General features: G+C 38.3%; 2 protein-coding genes across 2 annotated transcripts in view; one reads left to right on the plus strand and one right to left on the minus strand.

Moving 5' to 3' along the window:
* LOC137248786 (uncharacterized) overlaps nucleotides 1–13,654 on the minus strand; it is a 219,732-nt gene extending 206,078 nt beyond the window's left edge. Inside the window, exons 1-2 of the mRNA XM_067779689.1 lie at nucleotides 13,106–13,654; nucleotides 11,224–11,669 (exon numbers count right to left, since the gene is read on the minus strand). The gene's annotated coding sequence lies outside the window, so the exon portion shown is untranslated. The remainder of the gene's footprint in view (nucleotides 1–11,223; nucleotides 11,670–13,105) is intronic.
* A 2,434-nt stretch (nucleotides 13,655–16,088) lies between these two features.
* CHOp24 (transmembrane p24 trafficking protein CHOp24) lies at nucleotides 16,089–17,301 on the plus strand. The gene is made up of 3 exons (XM_067778547.1): nucleotides 16,089–16,394; nucleotides 16,461–16,795; nucleotides 16,859–17,301. The coding sequence occupies exons 1-3, from the start codon at nucleotides 16,256–16,258 to the stop codon at nucleotides 17,006–17,008; spliced, it is 624 nt and encodes a 207-aa protein (XP_067634648.1). The 5' UTR covers nucleotides 16,089–16,255; the 3' UTR covers nucleotides 17,009–17,301.
* The last annotated feature ends 992 nt before the right edge of the window (nucleotides 17,302–18,293 follow it).

Below are 18,293 nucleotides of genomic sequence, written 5' to 3' on the forward strand. Positions count from 1 at the left end.
AAACGAAAGTTTGATGATAGCAATGCTTCTTCAGGGCATTTGATAGAGCTTCAGTTATTCGATTTTCAGAATCGATTAGCTGAAATCGAATAATCTCGTATCATCGGTTATTCAAATAATTGTCGAGTATTCGATCGCTGCTTAACCACAAATATACATGGGTAAATTTCATTGCACACAACACTATTAACAACATCTACATACGTAATAAAATATTGTAGCGAATATTAGCAGATGACATTACTCACACATATACATACATAGAAGACAACAGCAGATGAGAGTGGTAAATAAACAAATATTCGAGAAGGCTATTCGCGAAAAGTCTAGACCCCGGGAGAAATAGGCGAACGAAGCAAACTGAGAGTATTACAGTGGCGCAGTCCAAGTGAGGGCCAATCGGAATGGAGACACCATCTTTGAGACATACTATTCCAAGATTTCAATATCTAGTAATCGATCAAATTAACAAAGATTCAGTGTCTTCCTATACGTGATACATGTGGTACATTCATGGCGTATACGCAACATCTTTTTACAAACACCTCACACATAACCGAATAATTGTTGAGTTGCGATTATTCGAATAAGCTAAATAAATCAACTACCACAATTGTAGTGCAGTATTTGGCAAGCGCTCCGGGTGTATTTCTGCCATGAAAAGCTCTCAGTGAAAACTCATTTGCCTTGCAGATGCCTTTCGGAGTCGGCATAAAACATGTAGGTCCCGTCCGGCCAATTTGTAGGAAAATCAAGAGGAGCACGACGCAAATTGGAAGAGAAGCTCGGCCTTATATCTCTTCGGAGGTTATCGCGCCTTACATTTTTTATTTTACTACAATTGTGCAACTTTTTTAACAAACTTAAAATAAAATAATCGAATTATTCGAATATTTTCAAGAGCCGCAAATTTGTTTCACGTTTTCTATATGTCATCAAGTCTAGTCCTTTGTGAAAATAAGCGAAGTCAACAGCTCAGTACGAGCATCGCTAGATCATCTCCTGAGAAAATTCGAGGATTATAATATTAAGGCAACGGACGTGCTTTGAAACTACGGGTATAATTTCGCGGTCTTAAAGTCCTTATGGCTAAGTTTGGATAGGAAATCAACTAGCTTTCTTCTCAAGCTAAGCAAATCTGCAGCGTGAGAATACACGGATGTCATCACAGGTCATTGCGCTATTACACCGATACTCTGACAGTGGCGTATACCAACAAGCACTATCTCTAAAACTTTCATGGTGAGGAGGAAGAGGTGACTCATATTTCTGGGCGAACGGGTTTTTGACAGTCTGGCAGAGGTTGGAAAGGTGGACTGCGTACTTAAGTCCATCGGAGAAAGCAAGTTTGTAAGTTAAAACTAAAATAGGTAGTTGTCATGCAAACCCTCTCATCCTAACCTAGTCCTCAGTCTCCGACTAGCTTTCAGCGTGAACGGTTGTTGATTTTTCTGTGCTCTCAATTCGTTTGACCTACACTAGTGCATTAACACACATAGGTAACAGTTACCTCTATTCTCTTTCACATAACTTTTCAACTTACACGTGCTAAGGGTATCAAGTGCTGGTGTAAGATTTATCGTCATGGCCCGCTGGACCTCTAACCTGGGGGACAACAGGTTTGCCCTGTTGGCAAATAGTCTCCCCTCTGAAAAAAAACGAAAAAAATTTAGCGAATTTCCTTCTCTACCTGATCCAGTTCAGGTTAGAACAAATCCAAAATACATTGTGGTATCCGCAATAAACGAAAACAAACCACTTACGCATTTCTCATGTTTTGCAGTTGAAAAATCGCTCCAAATCATAAGCAAAGATATCATCAGCGTATCAGAGCTTAGAGACGGAAGCCTCCTGCTCCTTGCGGAAAATATACAGGTAGCCCAAAAATTCCTAGCAGCTAAACAATTAGCAGGAATTTGTGAAATAAATTGTAAGTATCACGAGAACTTAAACTTCGTAAAAGGTACAGTCTATGCCCCTTACCTAAACCACATGCCAGAAGATGAAATTGTGAAAAACTTGGAGCCCCAAGGGGTGGCCGCCGTGTACAAATTTAAAAAGTTCGACGATAAATCAAAAGAAAGTGGTGTGGTGTTACTAACCTTTGATTTGTATAAATTACCAGAGTCTATCGATGTCTCGTGGCATAAAGTGAAAGTTAGGGAGTACATCACCAGCCCCATGCGCTGCAAAACATGCCAGTTATTAGGACATACAGCAAAGTACTGTAAAAACGATCCCTTATGTGTAAATTGCAGTTTACCTCTCCATAGCGACAAGAATTGCTCACGCACAAAGTGCGCCATCTGTGAAGAGGAGCACCCCTCCAACTCAAACAAGTGTTCCAAATTTATACAACAGAAAGAAATTCTGAAAATAAAAATTCGACAAAAATGCACACTAAAGCAGGCAAGGTCACAGTACCTCGCACAATTCTCACAAACTTCATCACCCACTTCTTATGCTGGCGCAACCAAAAATCACCCCACGAAATTAAATCCACCATCCGCTAATAAAACTAACACTCCTCCAGTAACCTCGAATCTCAAAGATAAGCCAGGTACTTCTAGCACCCTATCTAAAGAAAACAATAGATTCTCCTTTACTGATCTCAAATCCAAAGAAACAGCAGCTCCATCATCATCCGATAGCAACAACACCACAACCACCACCTTCTCCAACACCTCAGCAGCACCAACTTCCCAATATATTAGAAAACCAACAACAGTTAACATCATCTTGAATGAAAGCATAACCTCAACAACCGCACTATCACTATCCGAACGCGACAACACCACTACAACTACCTCCACAGACTCGCCCTCAACAACCGCAAACAACACAAACCTCACTAAACAACTTTTAGAACAAAACGACTATTACTCAACATACCCGGGATCTTCAGACTCGGATGTTGAGATGTCGAAATAACCCCTCCTCCCCTCTTTTTCTTTTTTAATTTTAGTTAAAACCTTTGCTCATTTTTACCAAAAGCACTTTGGCATACTGCAATGGAATATCAAAGGACTTTTCAATAACCCACACGAATTACAACTCTTAATCAAAGATCACTCTCCATCATTCATAGCGCTGCAGGAAACGCACCTACCATGCAACAAAACCGCAAATATCTAGAATTCGTATACACACTATTTCCACAATTTACCCCATAACACCTGTGGCAAACAAGGCATCGCGGTCCTTGTCAAAAAAGGCATCCCACACAAATATATCCCTGTTCAATCGCGACTTTGTTCAATCGCAATTGAAATCGATTAGGCTTCAGATTTACTATGGTGTGTGTATACATCCCTCCACAGCAAACGTTCAATCTGGATGACTTAAGGGGATTAGTTCCTACTTTCAACACCCACGTCATTATAACAGGTGATTTTAACTCGTGGAGTCCGCTATGGGGTTCAGATGTAGCAAATCAGAGAGGGAGGACACTAGAGGATCTAATTCTCACAGAGAACCTCGTCGTCCTGAACGACATTGCGCCAACCCACTTCTCGTCGCCCAAAACTCTAACTAACGTAGATGTTACAATGTGCTCGGCCGCAATTGCCCCAAAATTCACTTCATCAACATTAGAGTGCTTACACGGTAGTGACCACTTCCCTGTAATCACAAAACTCACGGTCGGTAGCTCAACCTCTGCTCGCCCCAAACCGATAAAGCAAACTGGTCCAAATTTCAAACAATAACCTGCCAAACCATTGTCGAAGCTAAAAAGTCGAATAACGTCAACATGGAAGCAGCTACTCTGCACAGAGCCATTCGTACAGCTGCGCACTTTTCAATTCCGGAAATACATTCAAAGCCCCTTAAAAAGATTGTCCCATACTGGTCTAGTACCCTCTCCACAGTAAGGGAACAAAAGAAGAATATGTGGTGCATTTATCGTAAAGGCCGTACGGAAGCCAACTTGTTGAACTATAAAAGAGCCAATGCTCTATTTAAAATAGAAATGAAAGAAGCCAAGCGCAAACGCCTCGAAGAGCTTACAGAATCCATAAACCCTTCCTCCAACCCCAGAAAAGTTTGGACCGACATCAGAACACTTACAGGCTCAAATGATTCACACTTCATCAAATTTATAGAAACAAACAGTGGGCCCATTTACGAATCAGATAAGATTGCAAACCATTTCTCAACTTTATGGTCAGATTATTCTAAAGACTCGAACTTTCACAAAGATTTCACGGACCAGAAATATGATGTTGTAAACGAAGAATATCGTATGCCTTATTCATCGATTAATAAACAGATTGAATGACCTGTAACAACTTTTGAATATGACCTCACAATTCGCACCATGTCTGGTAAAACACCTGGCAGAGATAGAATATCTTATCCTATGCTCACAAACCTCCCTATACAGGTCAAAGAAAGAGTTGTCGACTTCTACAATAGTATAGTCGATCAAAGTGTTATCCCTCAGATGTGGAAACATGAAAAAGGACTGCGTCACGGAGGTTTCTGGATATAGACCGATCTCCCTCCTTGCCTGTTTAAGCAAGGTACTAGAACGAATCGTCGCGAAGCTGATTATGTGGTTTGCACTTAGAAATAAGTGCATTAGCTCACACCAGACCGCGCTCAAAGAAAAGCAAGGAACAATGGACGCACTCCTAGTTTTTGACAACTTTATCTCCAACGCTGTATCAACCAAAAATCATGTTTTCACGCTTAGCCTCGATTTTGAAAAGGCCTACGACAGGATTGGAATTCATCTAGTCCTGAGACAACTCACCAGATGGAAAGTCGGCTCTAAGATATACAACTTCGTTAAAGCATTCTTATTGAACAGAACATTCTCTGTTAAAGTTAACAATAGTTTTTCAAATACGCGTAAGCTATACAACGGCATACCACAGGGCTCGCCCCTATCCGTTGTTTTATTTGTTATAGCATTTGATGAAATTAATAGTATATTCACTAAGTACAAAAGGATATCTCACGTTATCTACGCTGATGATGTGCTTTTATTCACAAAATGCAAAGAACACTCTCTAGTACAGGAAGATTTTAATGAAATCCTTGTAGACATTTCCATCTGGTCAAAGTCGTCAGGTGCCTCTCTTGCTCATGAAAAATGTAAGATATTCCACATTTGCAGAAAGCACAGCTGTCCATATATAAGTTTAAGCTTAAATAATGTAAATATTGCCAACAGTTCTAGTCTAAAATTCCTTGGAGTTATTTTTGACAAAAAGCTTACGTTTAAGGACCATTGTAAATATCTAAAAGAATGTCTAACAGTACGTCTTAATATTATAAAATATCTTTCGTCCAAGCACTGCAACACTAATAAATATCACAAAGGCACTAATCTTATCAAAGATAGACTACGGACTAGCCATTTACGGACATTGCTCAAGAAGTAACCTAAAACTAGTTACCCCACCGTACCACACAGCAGCTCGAAGAAGCATCCGTGCTTTTCCTACGTCACCACTAAATTGCGTACTAACAGAAGCAGGAATTCCATCTAAGTGAGCGAGTAAAGCACAGCACGCTAAAACTCATCCCGAAGGTACTACATGGCACTAACTGTTTGATTTACAATTTATCAGCAGCCGAAGCCAAAAGAAAGATGCAACTAAGGCAACCCTCCATGATAGCAAAGTGCGTGTTGTTGGCCAGAGAGCTGGGCTTAAACTCCACCCCTATAAAGCCTACAAATTACAAACCTCCACCATGGCAGTGCTTTAAGGACATCATTTGCACGGACCTAATCCGACATCGGAAAAGTGTAACTAGCCGTGTACCAACAGCTCTTTAAGGAATTAGCCTCAGCCTTTGCAAACGACGAATGGCACTTCTTATACACTGACGCCTCGAGATTAAATTCAGTCACTGCGTTTGCGGTTGTCGATGCAAACGAGAATACGTTAAAGGCAACACATCTGCTTCCATTTTGCTCAGTATACACAGCTGAAGCCCTAGCGATATATTTAGCGGTGCAATATGCATCTGAAACCAAACAAAAATATATAATATGCTCTGATAGCCTATCCGCAATAAACATGTTAAATAACGCAAGCAATAAATCTGATATTGCACTATCGTTTCGATCGATGTTAGCTGACAATACAGAAATGATAAAAATTATGTGGATTCCAAGCCATGTCGGTATCAAAGGCAATGAAGCAGCGGATCAAAGGGCAAAGTTGACCACAAATGAGCCATTGATCTCTTCCGAAGTAATGCTGGCTCCAGACTTCAGACGGCTTATTGCAAATCACCTTGGCGCAACTAAATTTAGCGTATAGCAAAACTTCAATCACTACTACAAAAATTACAACATAAGTGGAGAAAAACCAGTTTTTCCACAGAAAGTTTTATGCAGCGACTTAAAAGCGTTTATACGTCTGCGTATCGGCCACACTATAGTAACTCACAGCCATATAACTAAAGGAGAAACACAGCCGCAATGTCCGTTTTGTGCTACCCGGACATTGTCTGTAGTCCATCTTCTCGACGAATGCACAAATTTACAGAACGCTCGTGCCGAAGTTTTTGGAAACACCACTCCATCTAACTATTTGCGAAATATGGAACTAAAGAACATACAAACAGTAGCTAAATTCTTAAAATTGTCAAATTTGAAAAAACTAGTTTAAAAAGACAAATAGATATATATACATATATGCACATATGCATATGTAACTACCATCAATGATATAAGATTAAAGTAAAATGCTAAGTAGTCTTAAGGAGAGCCGAAGGTCTGTGTTACTTGTGCTCCTTCTATTGTAATTTGGTGATTTATCACCTCTCTTCTATATAATAATAATAATAATAATAATAATAATAACCTAGTCCTATATCTCTTTAAGTGTCTTTTTTTCAGACTTTTAGGTTAGGTTGAACTGGCCGGTTTGCAAGGACCTCACCTTTACATAGTGTTACCAGCAGTTTGTTCTTACAAACTGAAAAACTCTATCAAGACCCAAAGACAATGTTATAAAGTATGTCCAATTCGGTTTGTAGGCCCCACATGCTGGAGTGTTTATCTGACGAGCGCAGAAAACGAAAACAATCTATGCTTAGATGTTTCAACCTACAGTCAACAATAAGACTACCTTGCTTTGTTAGACTAATTTTAATAAGACCTGCCTGCACATAATTTTTGACACTTTGCAGCTCCGTGCTTGTTGCCATGACTTTTATGTTCGGTTGATCATGCGCAATTCTTGCATCCTGTTTTAACTTATCTTATCTGATGTTGTTGTATGCTGGATAGCCTGAGCTAAAGCTCCAATTGTTAACGTTACAGTCTTGGCCACTTGGTCTGCTATGCTCCATCTAGCAAGGTGATAACAATTTTTTTGTTCGCAGTCCTTCCTTTATATGTCGGTTTTATGTGATGGCTTCTTTTTTTAATTCTTTCAATATTCGCTCCCGCTGGATAATGATCTAGCGATTTCCCTTAGAAATCATTGAATATAACTTGTCATGAAGCACATCGGCGTCTGTGTAAGGTCCTCCTCTGCCTTATTTTCCGCCACTGCCATGTACCAAGGTAACGTTCAATCACGAAAATTATCCTCATTTGCGAGACTGTAAAATGTTTCTTAGTAGCCAGATTATTTTCTAGAATACTCAGTATTATGTTTATATCTTGCGATCACCTTTCTCATATCTGCAGCTGGCAGTAACCTGCATTAAAATTTTGCGTTTAGTTATATTGTAACGAATTTTGGGTAATTCCCGAAATTTATATACCTTCTGCTAACGTTCGAATAGCTGAACTGTCGAATAAATAATTCTAATATTCAGCATTGCAAAATGGTTCTTAATAGGCTACTTTGGGAGTAATACTTCACAATTACCAGGTACTTGACAAAAGCGTGTTTAAATCAAACTGATTAGTTATTCCTCAGCTTGCGCTGCTTTCATACTCTCTGCTGACTCGTTCGCATATTTCTCCTAAGGTCTAGACTTTTCACGAACAGTTGCATATCATACTTGGTTACTTAGCTATATGCGTATGTATGTGTAATAATATCTTCGCTTCGAGTTGCTGATTATGTGTGTGGAATATTCTTCGTTGCCTTGTACAGAAGTGTGGCTGCTTGCTGTTTTTGTTGTTGTGATTATTTACTAACAGAATAGTGATGGTAATATTCGCCACAATATGTTAAACAACCATTCGTAGCATTTAACTAAATATATGTTTTTTAATGCTTGGACTTGCTTCCTTTCTTACAAGCAACCAATAAATTGTTTACCCTTACTTCTTTTCATACTTTTTCGCTATCTCATGCAAAAATGTATTGTTCTCTTCTTCCTTTGTTCCTTGCTATAATAAATTTACATTTAATTTGTTTTGTAACCCCCCATGTGCTCTTTACGCCCGCTAAAAATTTCCAACTCAAACAATAAGGCTTCTTATACTAACTGTTTGCAGAAGCTGCATATGATTATCGATAGTCTTCTTGAAAAACGCGATCTAGAGACCTCAATGGATTCAATGTCAATATACAAATAAAGAACTTTATATCACCATGTGATATATCTCAGAATTTTTTTTTTCTTTTCATATCCTTTTATTTCATTTGTTTACTTTTTCATAAGAAAGTTCTACGCCTCACAAGCACTTATATGAACTTTTAATAAACTTACGGACGCACAACACCTGTTATGCTTATGTATTGGCATAAATCTTCAAAGTACAATGGAAGTTTCCCCATTTCAATGCACATACATTTTCATTCTTCTTTTATAGCAAAGTCATGCACCTTACACTGCGTCCACACATCCTTCACTATGTGCTTTTCTACCTTCAACGTATAAATTTATGTCAAGCCTAGCGCAATTGGTCGTTTGATTGCTTATTTTTTTCCTTAGTGAAAAGTTTTTATTTATATTTCCTTTTAAACTGAAATGACACTTTCCGTTACTGACAAGAAGATTGATTATTTTGTTTGGTGATGTCTGTAGGCGTTGACAGTGTTTAACTTGCTTGACACATAACAAATTCACTCAGAAATTGTGAACGTTTGTAAGTCATAATGTGACTTAAATTTTAGAAAAAACTTATCTTTAAAATTTTGTTCATTTTTTTTGTTACAGATAATTTTTACTTGCTGTCATCCAAGAAAGAATCAGCGCATTCGCGACTTGGTTGTTACGTCACTGTTGACGGGTATAAATTCGAGACATTGTAGGACTTCGTCTATCTCGGAATCAGCACTAACAGCAAAAACAATGCCAGCTTAGAAATCAAGCGGAGAATAACTCTTGCAAACAGGTGTATAGGCGATTGAAAATAAGCTATAGTCGTGGTCGTCATATCGTGTAGTGGTGTTCGAGAGAAAAATGTATATTCATGTCTGTCGACATACGAAGAAGCAGGTTTAATGAAATGAACATGGTACAACGAAAATATTCCTATCGGCACCCGTATTTGGCAGCAAAAGGAAGGAAAACCTCCGCCTATTTGACAGATGCAGGTGGAGGAAGACCTTGGCTCTATTGGGGCTCCCAATTGGGGTCAGGGATAGCTGGTGTGACTTGTTACGCAACAAAAATCACCTAGGCGGTTAGCGAGAGATGAGAACGAAATAATTTCCAAGCATAAGCTAAGCAAGACTAAACTAGGCTACGTTGAACTGACCTATGCGTGAGGAGCTCTCATAGACTAAATAAATCCATAGTGTTACCAGAAATTTGCTGAACGACCAAACCAAAAACCAAATCAAAAACCGGGACCTATGGCATAAAATAGCTCCGTATTCTTGACAAATACTAGAAGCTTTCTAGGACCTATTCTACCTGCTGTTTCTAGATTTGATAGCTTTGCCACTCTTAATAGCTGGAGTTTTAGCCTAACGAGCGCACAAGGACACGAGCACACAAAGTGCTATATCGCTTTTTTCTCTAACCCGCACTTCCTACCCCTGCTATGACGAGGTCCCATTTAAAATCATACGACGCCAGGCGATTTCCGGTCATAATACCCATCATGAGCATACAGTTCTCTTATTTGATCATATTGTGGCGATATACATGTATACAGCTAAATAATCAAGTATGATACATAATTATTCCAGATGGTGAAAAGACTAGACCTTAGGAGAAATATGTGGACGAGGCTAACTGAGAGTATAAAAGCAGCACCGTGCAAGCGATAATCAAGCAGTTTGTTTTAAACACGCTATTAGTGAAGTACGCGATAATTGTAATTGTGAAATACTACTTCCAAAGTAGTCAAAATAAAGGAACGTTTCGCTAAACTGAATATTTGAGTTATTTATTCGACAGTTCAGAGATTCGAACGTTAACATAAGCTGCAAAATAATCAGAATTTTCCAAAATTCGTTACAATATGTAAGAGTAACCTTGTTAAGGCTTGGTTCCCTCAAAAGAGGTGCCGCTATATAGCGATTGTTCCATAGCGGTAGAGTACGTATTCAAAAATTTTGCAATGTAAAAGTAATTATGTGGAAACTAAGAAGACGGTCAAGTTCACCGTAACGTAATATAGCGGCAGGGCAATAAATGTTACGGCCGTCAAGACGGTACGAACTCGTTCATCAGCGTTTTTTACTACCGCTATACTCAAAGCCATGGCTCAATTATATGGTTGGCTCATCTCATCAGCTGATTTTATTTTTTTAATTTCATTGGCATAGGGATTGTCAAAAGGATATGACAAACGCAAAATGGTACCAACACATAGGCAATTATTTACTGCACTACCAAGCCTTTAATCTAAGGTTATAAGATCTTCATTAACGCCCCGCGTTTTCTTTTCCTGCTCGATTGGTCATTTTAATCTCGTCCTGCTGAAACGTATACGCTACAAACTTCGAGGGATGCGCCCATTTTAGCTAGCTCATCCATAATTTCCATCTATTCCCATGTGCTCGGGGCTCAATAAAGATGTATACTTCTACCTATCATTTCAAGGGATTGCTTACACTTTAACACACTTTTAGATGTTGTGCTATACGAGATTACTTAGACCTACACTTAAAATTAAGGAATTATACTGAAAATATGTACACTATTGGGGTATTCACGTGACCGCGGATATCAGCATATGTACTAATCCGGTGATATTTTGTATAAAGTTCACAAAAAACAATACACTGGAGCCAGACAATTCTTTGGCACATAAGTTGATAATGAGGTGACGTGTAAAGTAGGCATACAAAAATCCAGGATTCTACGTTAACACTGTCATTTGCAATTCTTATTTAAACTTACCTGAATTTATAGTCTGAAGTGTCTCCGATTTTCGTCATTTAAATTAGGCCGGCAACAGATGCTCGCATAACTGCTAAGCAGGTTTGTCATGAAGTGCGTAGGCACTGGCTTTACTGTCTGCTTTCTTTCGTATTAAATTAAGTTTGAACTTTCAAATGTTTAATTGTTTGCATACAGTGTATATGCACGAAATACGAACTAGATAGTGTACCTTGCGGCATGTGCATGAGTCCACGTAACTGACACAAACCTGTCAGTGACTGTGTTCAACATTATAACATTTACCAACTTTTTCTCGTACGAGCACTCGTATTCAATATGTTAGCACAAAATTTTAAGTTTTACTTCAAGACCGGCAAAGTATTAACAAACACACCATTAATTTTTATTTAATTTTGGTTTGGCAATTGTTTTCTTTGCTCTAATTTTTTAAGCCTGCAATTTGTCTGTGCAATAGCAAATTTTGATAATTCGCCCGAATTTGGTTATTTTCGTATACCCTTTACAACTTTCCGCAGCTCATTGGGCAAGGTAATATTTTGACAGCTAACAATGTGCTGTTTAGCAGAAACGTAAATAATGACAGCCTTGCAAGTTGCAACCAATAAGACGCGAAATGATAAACTAAAATCAAAAGAAAAAAAGAAAATATAGAAAAGGGTGCTTTCAATTACACTGTACAACAGCCGGCTGGGTATTGGTCCAAACCCACTTTTTTGTAGAGATTGAGGCTTAAGTAGACAAAGTACTATCTACGTTTTTCGAAGTTAGCCCCCAAAAAATAGATATCGGCTTTCGAAGTTCGAAATTCTACATTTCGAAATTTTATTTAATTTTTTTTTTTGTTAACGCATTCAGCAAATTAAAAAGTAAAAATGTGGTCGTGGTCCACCTTTTTCTTTTATTTGAATCGCTGAATTCACGACCACGACCAAATTTTTACTTTTTTATTTGCTGAACGCGTTAGCAAAACAAAAAGAAAATTTCGAAATGTAGAATTTCGAACTTCGAAAGTCGATATCTCTTTTTGGAGGCTAACTTCGAAAAACGGAGAGAATACTTTGTATACTTAAACCTCGATCTCTACAAAAAAGTGGTTTTAGTCCAATACCCAGAAAAAAAGTTGATTTTGTCGCACAGTGTTAGAAGAGTTTTTTAAGCAGGTTCACCCCTCGAAGTGATTTGGCAAACACTACGTCTGTATTTCTCCCATGTGAAGATTCTCAGTGGAAATTCATCTACTTTGCAGATGCAGCTCGGAGTCGACATAAAAAATGTAGACCCCGTACCCGCCAATTTGTAGGCAAAATGCCCAAATCTCTTCGGAGGTACATATATCGCGCCAAGTATTTTTTTTTTTTAATTTTCTATGTATACTTCCAGGTTTCTTTTCAGTCCAATCACTAATAATAGAATTTTCCTGCGCACAAATTTAGGTGTACGTCAACAAAAGACTATGAAAAAAAAATGAATTATTACTTTAGCGCATAGGGAAGAGGCCCTTTGTTTTAAACTTATTTTGTACAGCATTTTTTTTAAGTTTGTCGCTCTTGATTGGCTTACAATATGTCATTTGACAAACATTTAGCACTTTGTAAAGGGTATATAATTGACAGTAAAGACATAAATACTTTTTTTGCGTTTCTTCGCGTTTCCACTCAACCGCGCATAAGATAAAAATGTAATGGCTTCGCGCTTTCTTCGCTTTGACGCTTCGGAAGTGAGTTGAATGCATGGGCGTGCTTATATCTTCTTTCAGAAAATATTTGAAATGTAAAGCGAAACGAAAAGTTAAGACAGAGCGAAGCATTGTCGCAAAACTGATTGTGTAGATATTCGGCATAAATCCTCCTACTCAATATCCTTTCACTCATTTACTTACTTTCTTTTTTAACATCAGCTGTAGCGCATATTAATGAGTTCTTTTTCACTGACTCTACAGTAATTTTTTTACATTTATTCCGTTGTTATTCACAGCTGCCCACAAGCACTAAGAACGTAGAAAAAACACTTGCACTCTTGCAAATTGCGCTTTCTTAGTCGATTTGCGATTATCAATTTTTTGTTTTATTTTTTGTACTCTACCTATTTTTCAATACACAATCTACAAGCTTTTTGTTTTTGCCTATTCATGCGTTTTAATGGCATTGCTCCCATTGCACTGCAAATACTGCTCTCGGCAGCAGCAGGTGAGTAAAATTAAATGAAGGATGGGCGAAAAAGGTCGGCCACACCGGATGCTGTTGTGTAAAGCGTACAAAATATATGTTTGCGTATTGTCTACATTTTCTCGAAAACAGCGTACATCATTGTGTTCTTGTGCCACTTTTCACACTCTTTAAATTTTTAGATCATATGTTGATTTAACTTGATTGGATTTGCTTTTGTTTGGCAATATACATTTGTATTTGATTTCTTTGACTCTATTCGTTGCCTTTGTAGCACTTGCTGGTGCATTCACATCACTTAACCTAACTTTTTTCTCAGTAAATGCTACGCTTATCTCGTACAACTTTAGCTGTTCATTTTTCACACACCTTGCTTGATTTTTTCTCGTGTTGGTTAAAGGAGTTGCTATTTTTTAATTCGTTTCTACCTATAAATTCACGCGAAATCACGTTCATTTAAACATTTTGCTGCTTTCACATCCATATTTCACTGGTCACGCAACGTGACGAATAAAGGATTTCTATGCACATATGTAATTCTTGTTTTCTTTTGTATCAGCAACATCTGCTGCATATATACATATGTGCTCGTTAAATCAACGATTGCAATCAATTTTATACACAGTTATTTATTTCGCTTAATACAGTTCACTCCTATATGTGATTGTTGTTCCTGTGTAAATTGTGCTTCGTTGTTGTAATATATGTAGGCAGTTAATAAGGATTTTCCAGCGGCACACACCTGTGTTACTGTAGACTGTAGAGTAGATAACGATGCAGCGTGATAGATTTTGAGGCGCACGATTTTATGCGCCTGAATGTATGCAACACAAACTCGGTGGCGGTGTATGTCGCAATGCTCTGCACTCTAGCGTTTTTAAGTATGAGATCTTCCATTTGCAAGTTTTTCACAAAGCACTACACTCGCTGTAATACTTTAATTTGCACATTTTTTTACATCAAATCTCTAACATTAAATACCGTTATCTGCTTTTTTGTAATTTGTTAAATCAGTTTTTACAAGCTTGCTGTGTTAACCACACCCACACAATTTTCTCTCAACGTTTTAGGTACTTCCTCCACTTTTCATGGAAAAATCTTTTTAAATTTCCTTATTTTTGGGTTAAGATTTGCTAAGCCTTCTAATAGGACCAGCAAACTTGAATGAATACGTACGACTGCCAGCCACTGGATATTGGATAAACGAAGTGTATCCGCTGTTGTCTTTTGTCCTCTATAAACACACACATACACACTCATGACCGGAAAATACAATGCTCGGCACAAGTTTTTGCCATTTTGTGGAGACTTTCCAGTCAACGTTTTAACCGGATGAACAATACTTACGCTCCACATCCAAATGTCATAGACCAGTTATCAGTGTTTTGTTACATCCACACAGAATATTAAATGCGCAGCTGTCGCAGCAGCCACCCGCTTGTTTGTTCGCTCCTCCTCCTGCTGTTTAGCTTTCCTCATTTGCTATACACCACCCTTTCGTGAAAATGAATGATATAAATGTTGCTCTAATTATGCTCTGTATTGTTGTTGTATCTTTGTGTCTACCAACAGCTGATTTTGGTTGTTGTTGCGTGTGAAATAAGCTTCAAAGGGATTTTTATTGCAATGCCTCACTTGAAAATGGGGTCACGGGCGCGCAATCTTTTGAACAAGTTGGTATTGTTTTGGGTGTGAGTTAACAAGTTTGTCATTGCCTAGCAGTACACAAAATTATTAAATACATAAATGCAGCTATCAAAACTAGATATTTGTGGAAACAATTTTTACCGTTTTTTCACATCGATTAATGAATAGTTCTTGTTTAAAATTTTATTCTGATTTTAGTTTAATTGAACTTTACTCACGCTCTATTTTGAACTCATAGTTTTCTTCTCCTTTCAACGCCAGCCACGCGATGCACAGTATTTCTGCGGAGAGCACCTTCTGATTAAAAAAGATTAGCCGCAGCCGATTCAACCCCGGCTAAGTTATCCATGCAGGCGGCCTTTGGCTTTGCCTCAAAGAAATAACACTTGGTCAATCAAAGACCGGCAACGCGATACACAGATACTCTAAAGGAACGCTATAAACACCTGTTTATTTCACTAAACCGTTTTAATTTCACTAAACCGTATCAAGGTAAACACTGGTAGTATTAGTTATTTAAACCGTATCACAAATGCGACATATTTTCCATACCGAATTTAATATTTTTTGCGCTTAAAGAAACCTGCTTCCGAATTTCTTCAATATCGCATTTCACCACTGGAATCTCGTAACGGATGACGGCCGGAAATCAGCTGACTGGGACTTTTTTAATATGATTCGACAGTCCAACATCCGTTGCAGCCTCCGTCCTTCCGTTGCAGCCTCATCCAATCGATTGTGGCAAAGAAACAATGCGCTTTTATACTTTAAATCGGCCAGAAACGCGCGTCCGCGAATTTTTATATTTTATTTTTATATTTATTTTTTCCTTTGACAGTTCGAAAACGCAGTGCTGCCACGCCACACAGCGAGAAACTTTAACTTTATTCCTATGTAAAATCAAAGAAATTGAAATTTTAATTTCTTTGGTAAAATACAAGAGCTCTGTTATATTGCCTATGTAAAAACAAGAGCTCTGTTATCTTGCCTATGTAAAGTACAAGAACTCTGTTGGAAGGTAACATTACAATATCGCAGTGCTACCAACCATCCAGCTGTCATCTTGGCAGCTGATTTTGTTTTTTTCTTCCAAATATTGTGGTTGTGTGGTTGTGGTCCATACGTGGCCGCTTGATTTTGGTATTTATTCAATTTGTTGCATTTGTGCAAATAATAAAGTTTTTAGATAATTTTGTGGTAATTTGTGCAAAATTACAATGAATTACAATTGTTTGAGCGCTCTATGTGCGCTGGTCATGCTACAGTTGCTGCGTGTAAGCGAAGCCTTCATAGTCACTGTTGACGCACACAATGAAGAATGCTTTTTCGAGAAGGTGGAAGGTGGCACAAAATTCGGTAATTTTCTGTTAATGCTGCTTAGCAACCTTCATTGTATTGATGTACATTTTATCCATTTGGCAGGTGTAACATTCGAAGTAATTGAAGGTGGTTTCTTGGACATTGACATTCGAATAACTGGGCCGGATGATAATGTTATACATGAGAGTGAGAAGGAATCTTCAGGCAAATTTACTTTTTCAGCCGCTTCTACAGGCATTTATCGTGTTTGCTTTAACAATGAACGCAGTAGTATGACGCCCAAACTGGTTATGTTTTCACTTGAGGTAAGCGATGCCCCACATCGAGCGGCCGGTGCTCCCAGTGAGGATGAAGTTGGACACACTAAGCTAGAGGACATGATACAACAGCTGTCCAACACACTGACTGGAGTGAAGCATGAGCAAGAGTATATGCATGTAAGATATAATGGTATTTTAGTGTCTCAATGAAAAATAATCAATGATTAACATTGCCTGCAGGTTCGTGATAAAATCCATCGCTCTATTAACGAAAGCACCAACTCGCGCGTAGTCTTGTGGTCTACTTTCGAAGCTTTGGTACTTGTGTTAATGACTATTGGACAAGTTTACTATTTGAAGCGCTTCTTTGAAGTTAAACGTGTGGTATAAGTGGCAGTGATGCAAAGGGAAAGCGGCAAATATGTACCTAAATCGCTGCAATCGTCACTATATGTACTATTAAAAATGCCACTCTCAACAAAGCTGTATAACCCCAATGATCTGCCAGGCATTCAAAACTTTCTTAGCCGTTATCTCACATATTATGACATTCATTTAAGACATCCCCATATTCTGAAAATATATTCTTATTAATTCAAGTTTTTAGGTGGCCTACATTCTTACTTGATCAGAAAATAAAACTTGAATTATTTAGATCGAATAAATTTAAGTTATATAAAATATTTGGGCTGATGTTTGATTACATACATAGTTAAGTAAAATATATTATTTACATAACGTCCTCTAAGCAAACGACTTCTTTTGTTTCTCGATTATATGAGACAAATACGAGTATTACCCAAAACGCCAAGGTACTTTGGATGAGTATGTTTTGCCTGAAATACATTTGTTCTCAATGTATTTTTTATCAATCTCTTAGCTAATTTTCTGTTGTTGTAGCGATGACACTCCCCGAAAGCATTGGGGAATGTTATCGAGTTGATGGTCCTTTGTCGGATGCACGTTCCGGTATTAAGCCCGTCCTTCTCGGGAACGATTTGTTATGACCACGTGCGATCTTCTAGGCCATCCCGCCCTCCCACCCCCTAGATCCATGAGGAGTTCGGGGTTGTCAGACCCTCGGTTGTTAATAACACAGGATTCGCCACGGATAGGTGAGGTTGACAATTGGGTTTGGAGAAGCTATGTATTGCGCTGGCAACCTGAAAAGGCTGCGCTACACAAACCCCTTGAATCCGCTATTTTAGTCGCCTCTTATGGCGGGCATACCTACCGCGGGTATATTCTAACCCGCTAATTTTCTCCTATATTACAGTGTGTTCAATACATTTTCAGCTGAAATATACTATTTCAGTTTCTCTTAGAAAAACATAATAATTGAATATTCAATTATTATAAGCCGGTGTTAAGCTCATGAATTCTTAATAATAAGTATAAATTGAACATACCATTAAAACAAACAAACTGAAATATACTACTTTTACCGAATTCTGAGATAGCTCGATTTAGATTTAGAGATAGCTTGGGATTCAAGGGGTTGTGTAGCGCAATATATAGCTTCTCCAACCCAATTGTCAACCTCACCTTCGAGCGGCGAATCCCGTTTCACTAACAGACGAGGCTCTGGCGACCCCAAGCTCCTCATGGAACTTGGGGGTGGGGACGGAGGGATGGCCTGAAGGTTTAATGTGGCCATATAAATCGTTCCCGAGAT

This window comes from Eurosta solidaginis, chromosome 4, assembly GCF_040869045.1.
Source record: "Eurosta solidaginis isolate ZX-2024a chromosome 4, ASM4086904v1, whole genome shotgun sequence".
In the NCBI taxonomy this organism is placed as follows: Eukaryota; Metazoa; Arthropoda; class Insecta; order Diptera; family Tephritidae; genus Eurosta; species Eurosta solidaginis.

Excerpts from the sequence above, each read along its gene's own strand:
- CHOp24 (XM_067778547.1), top strand. The coding sequence starts at position 16,256 with ATGAATTACAATTGTTTGAGCGCTCTATGTGCGCTGGTCATGCTACAG. Across the intron at positions 16,395-16,460 it reads GGAAGGTGGCACAAAATTCG|GTGTAACATTCGAAGTAATT; the intron begins GTAATTTTCTGT and ends TCCATTTGGCAG. Across the intron at positions 16,796-16,858 it reads ATGAGCAAGAGTATATGCAT|GTTCGTGATAAAATCCATCG; the intron begins GTAAGATATAAT and ends CATTGCCTGCAG.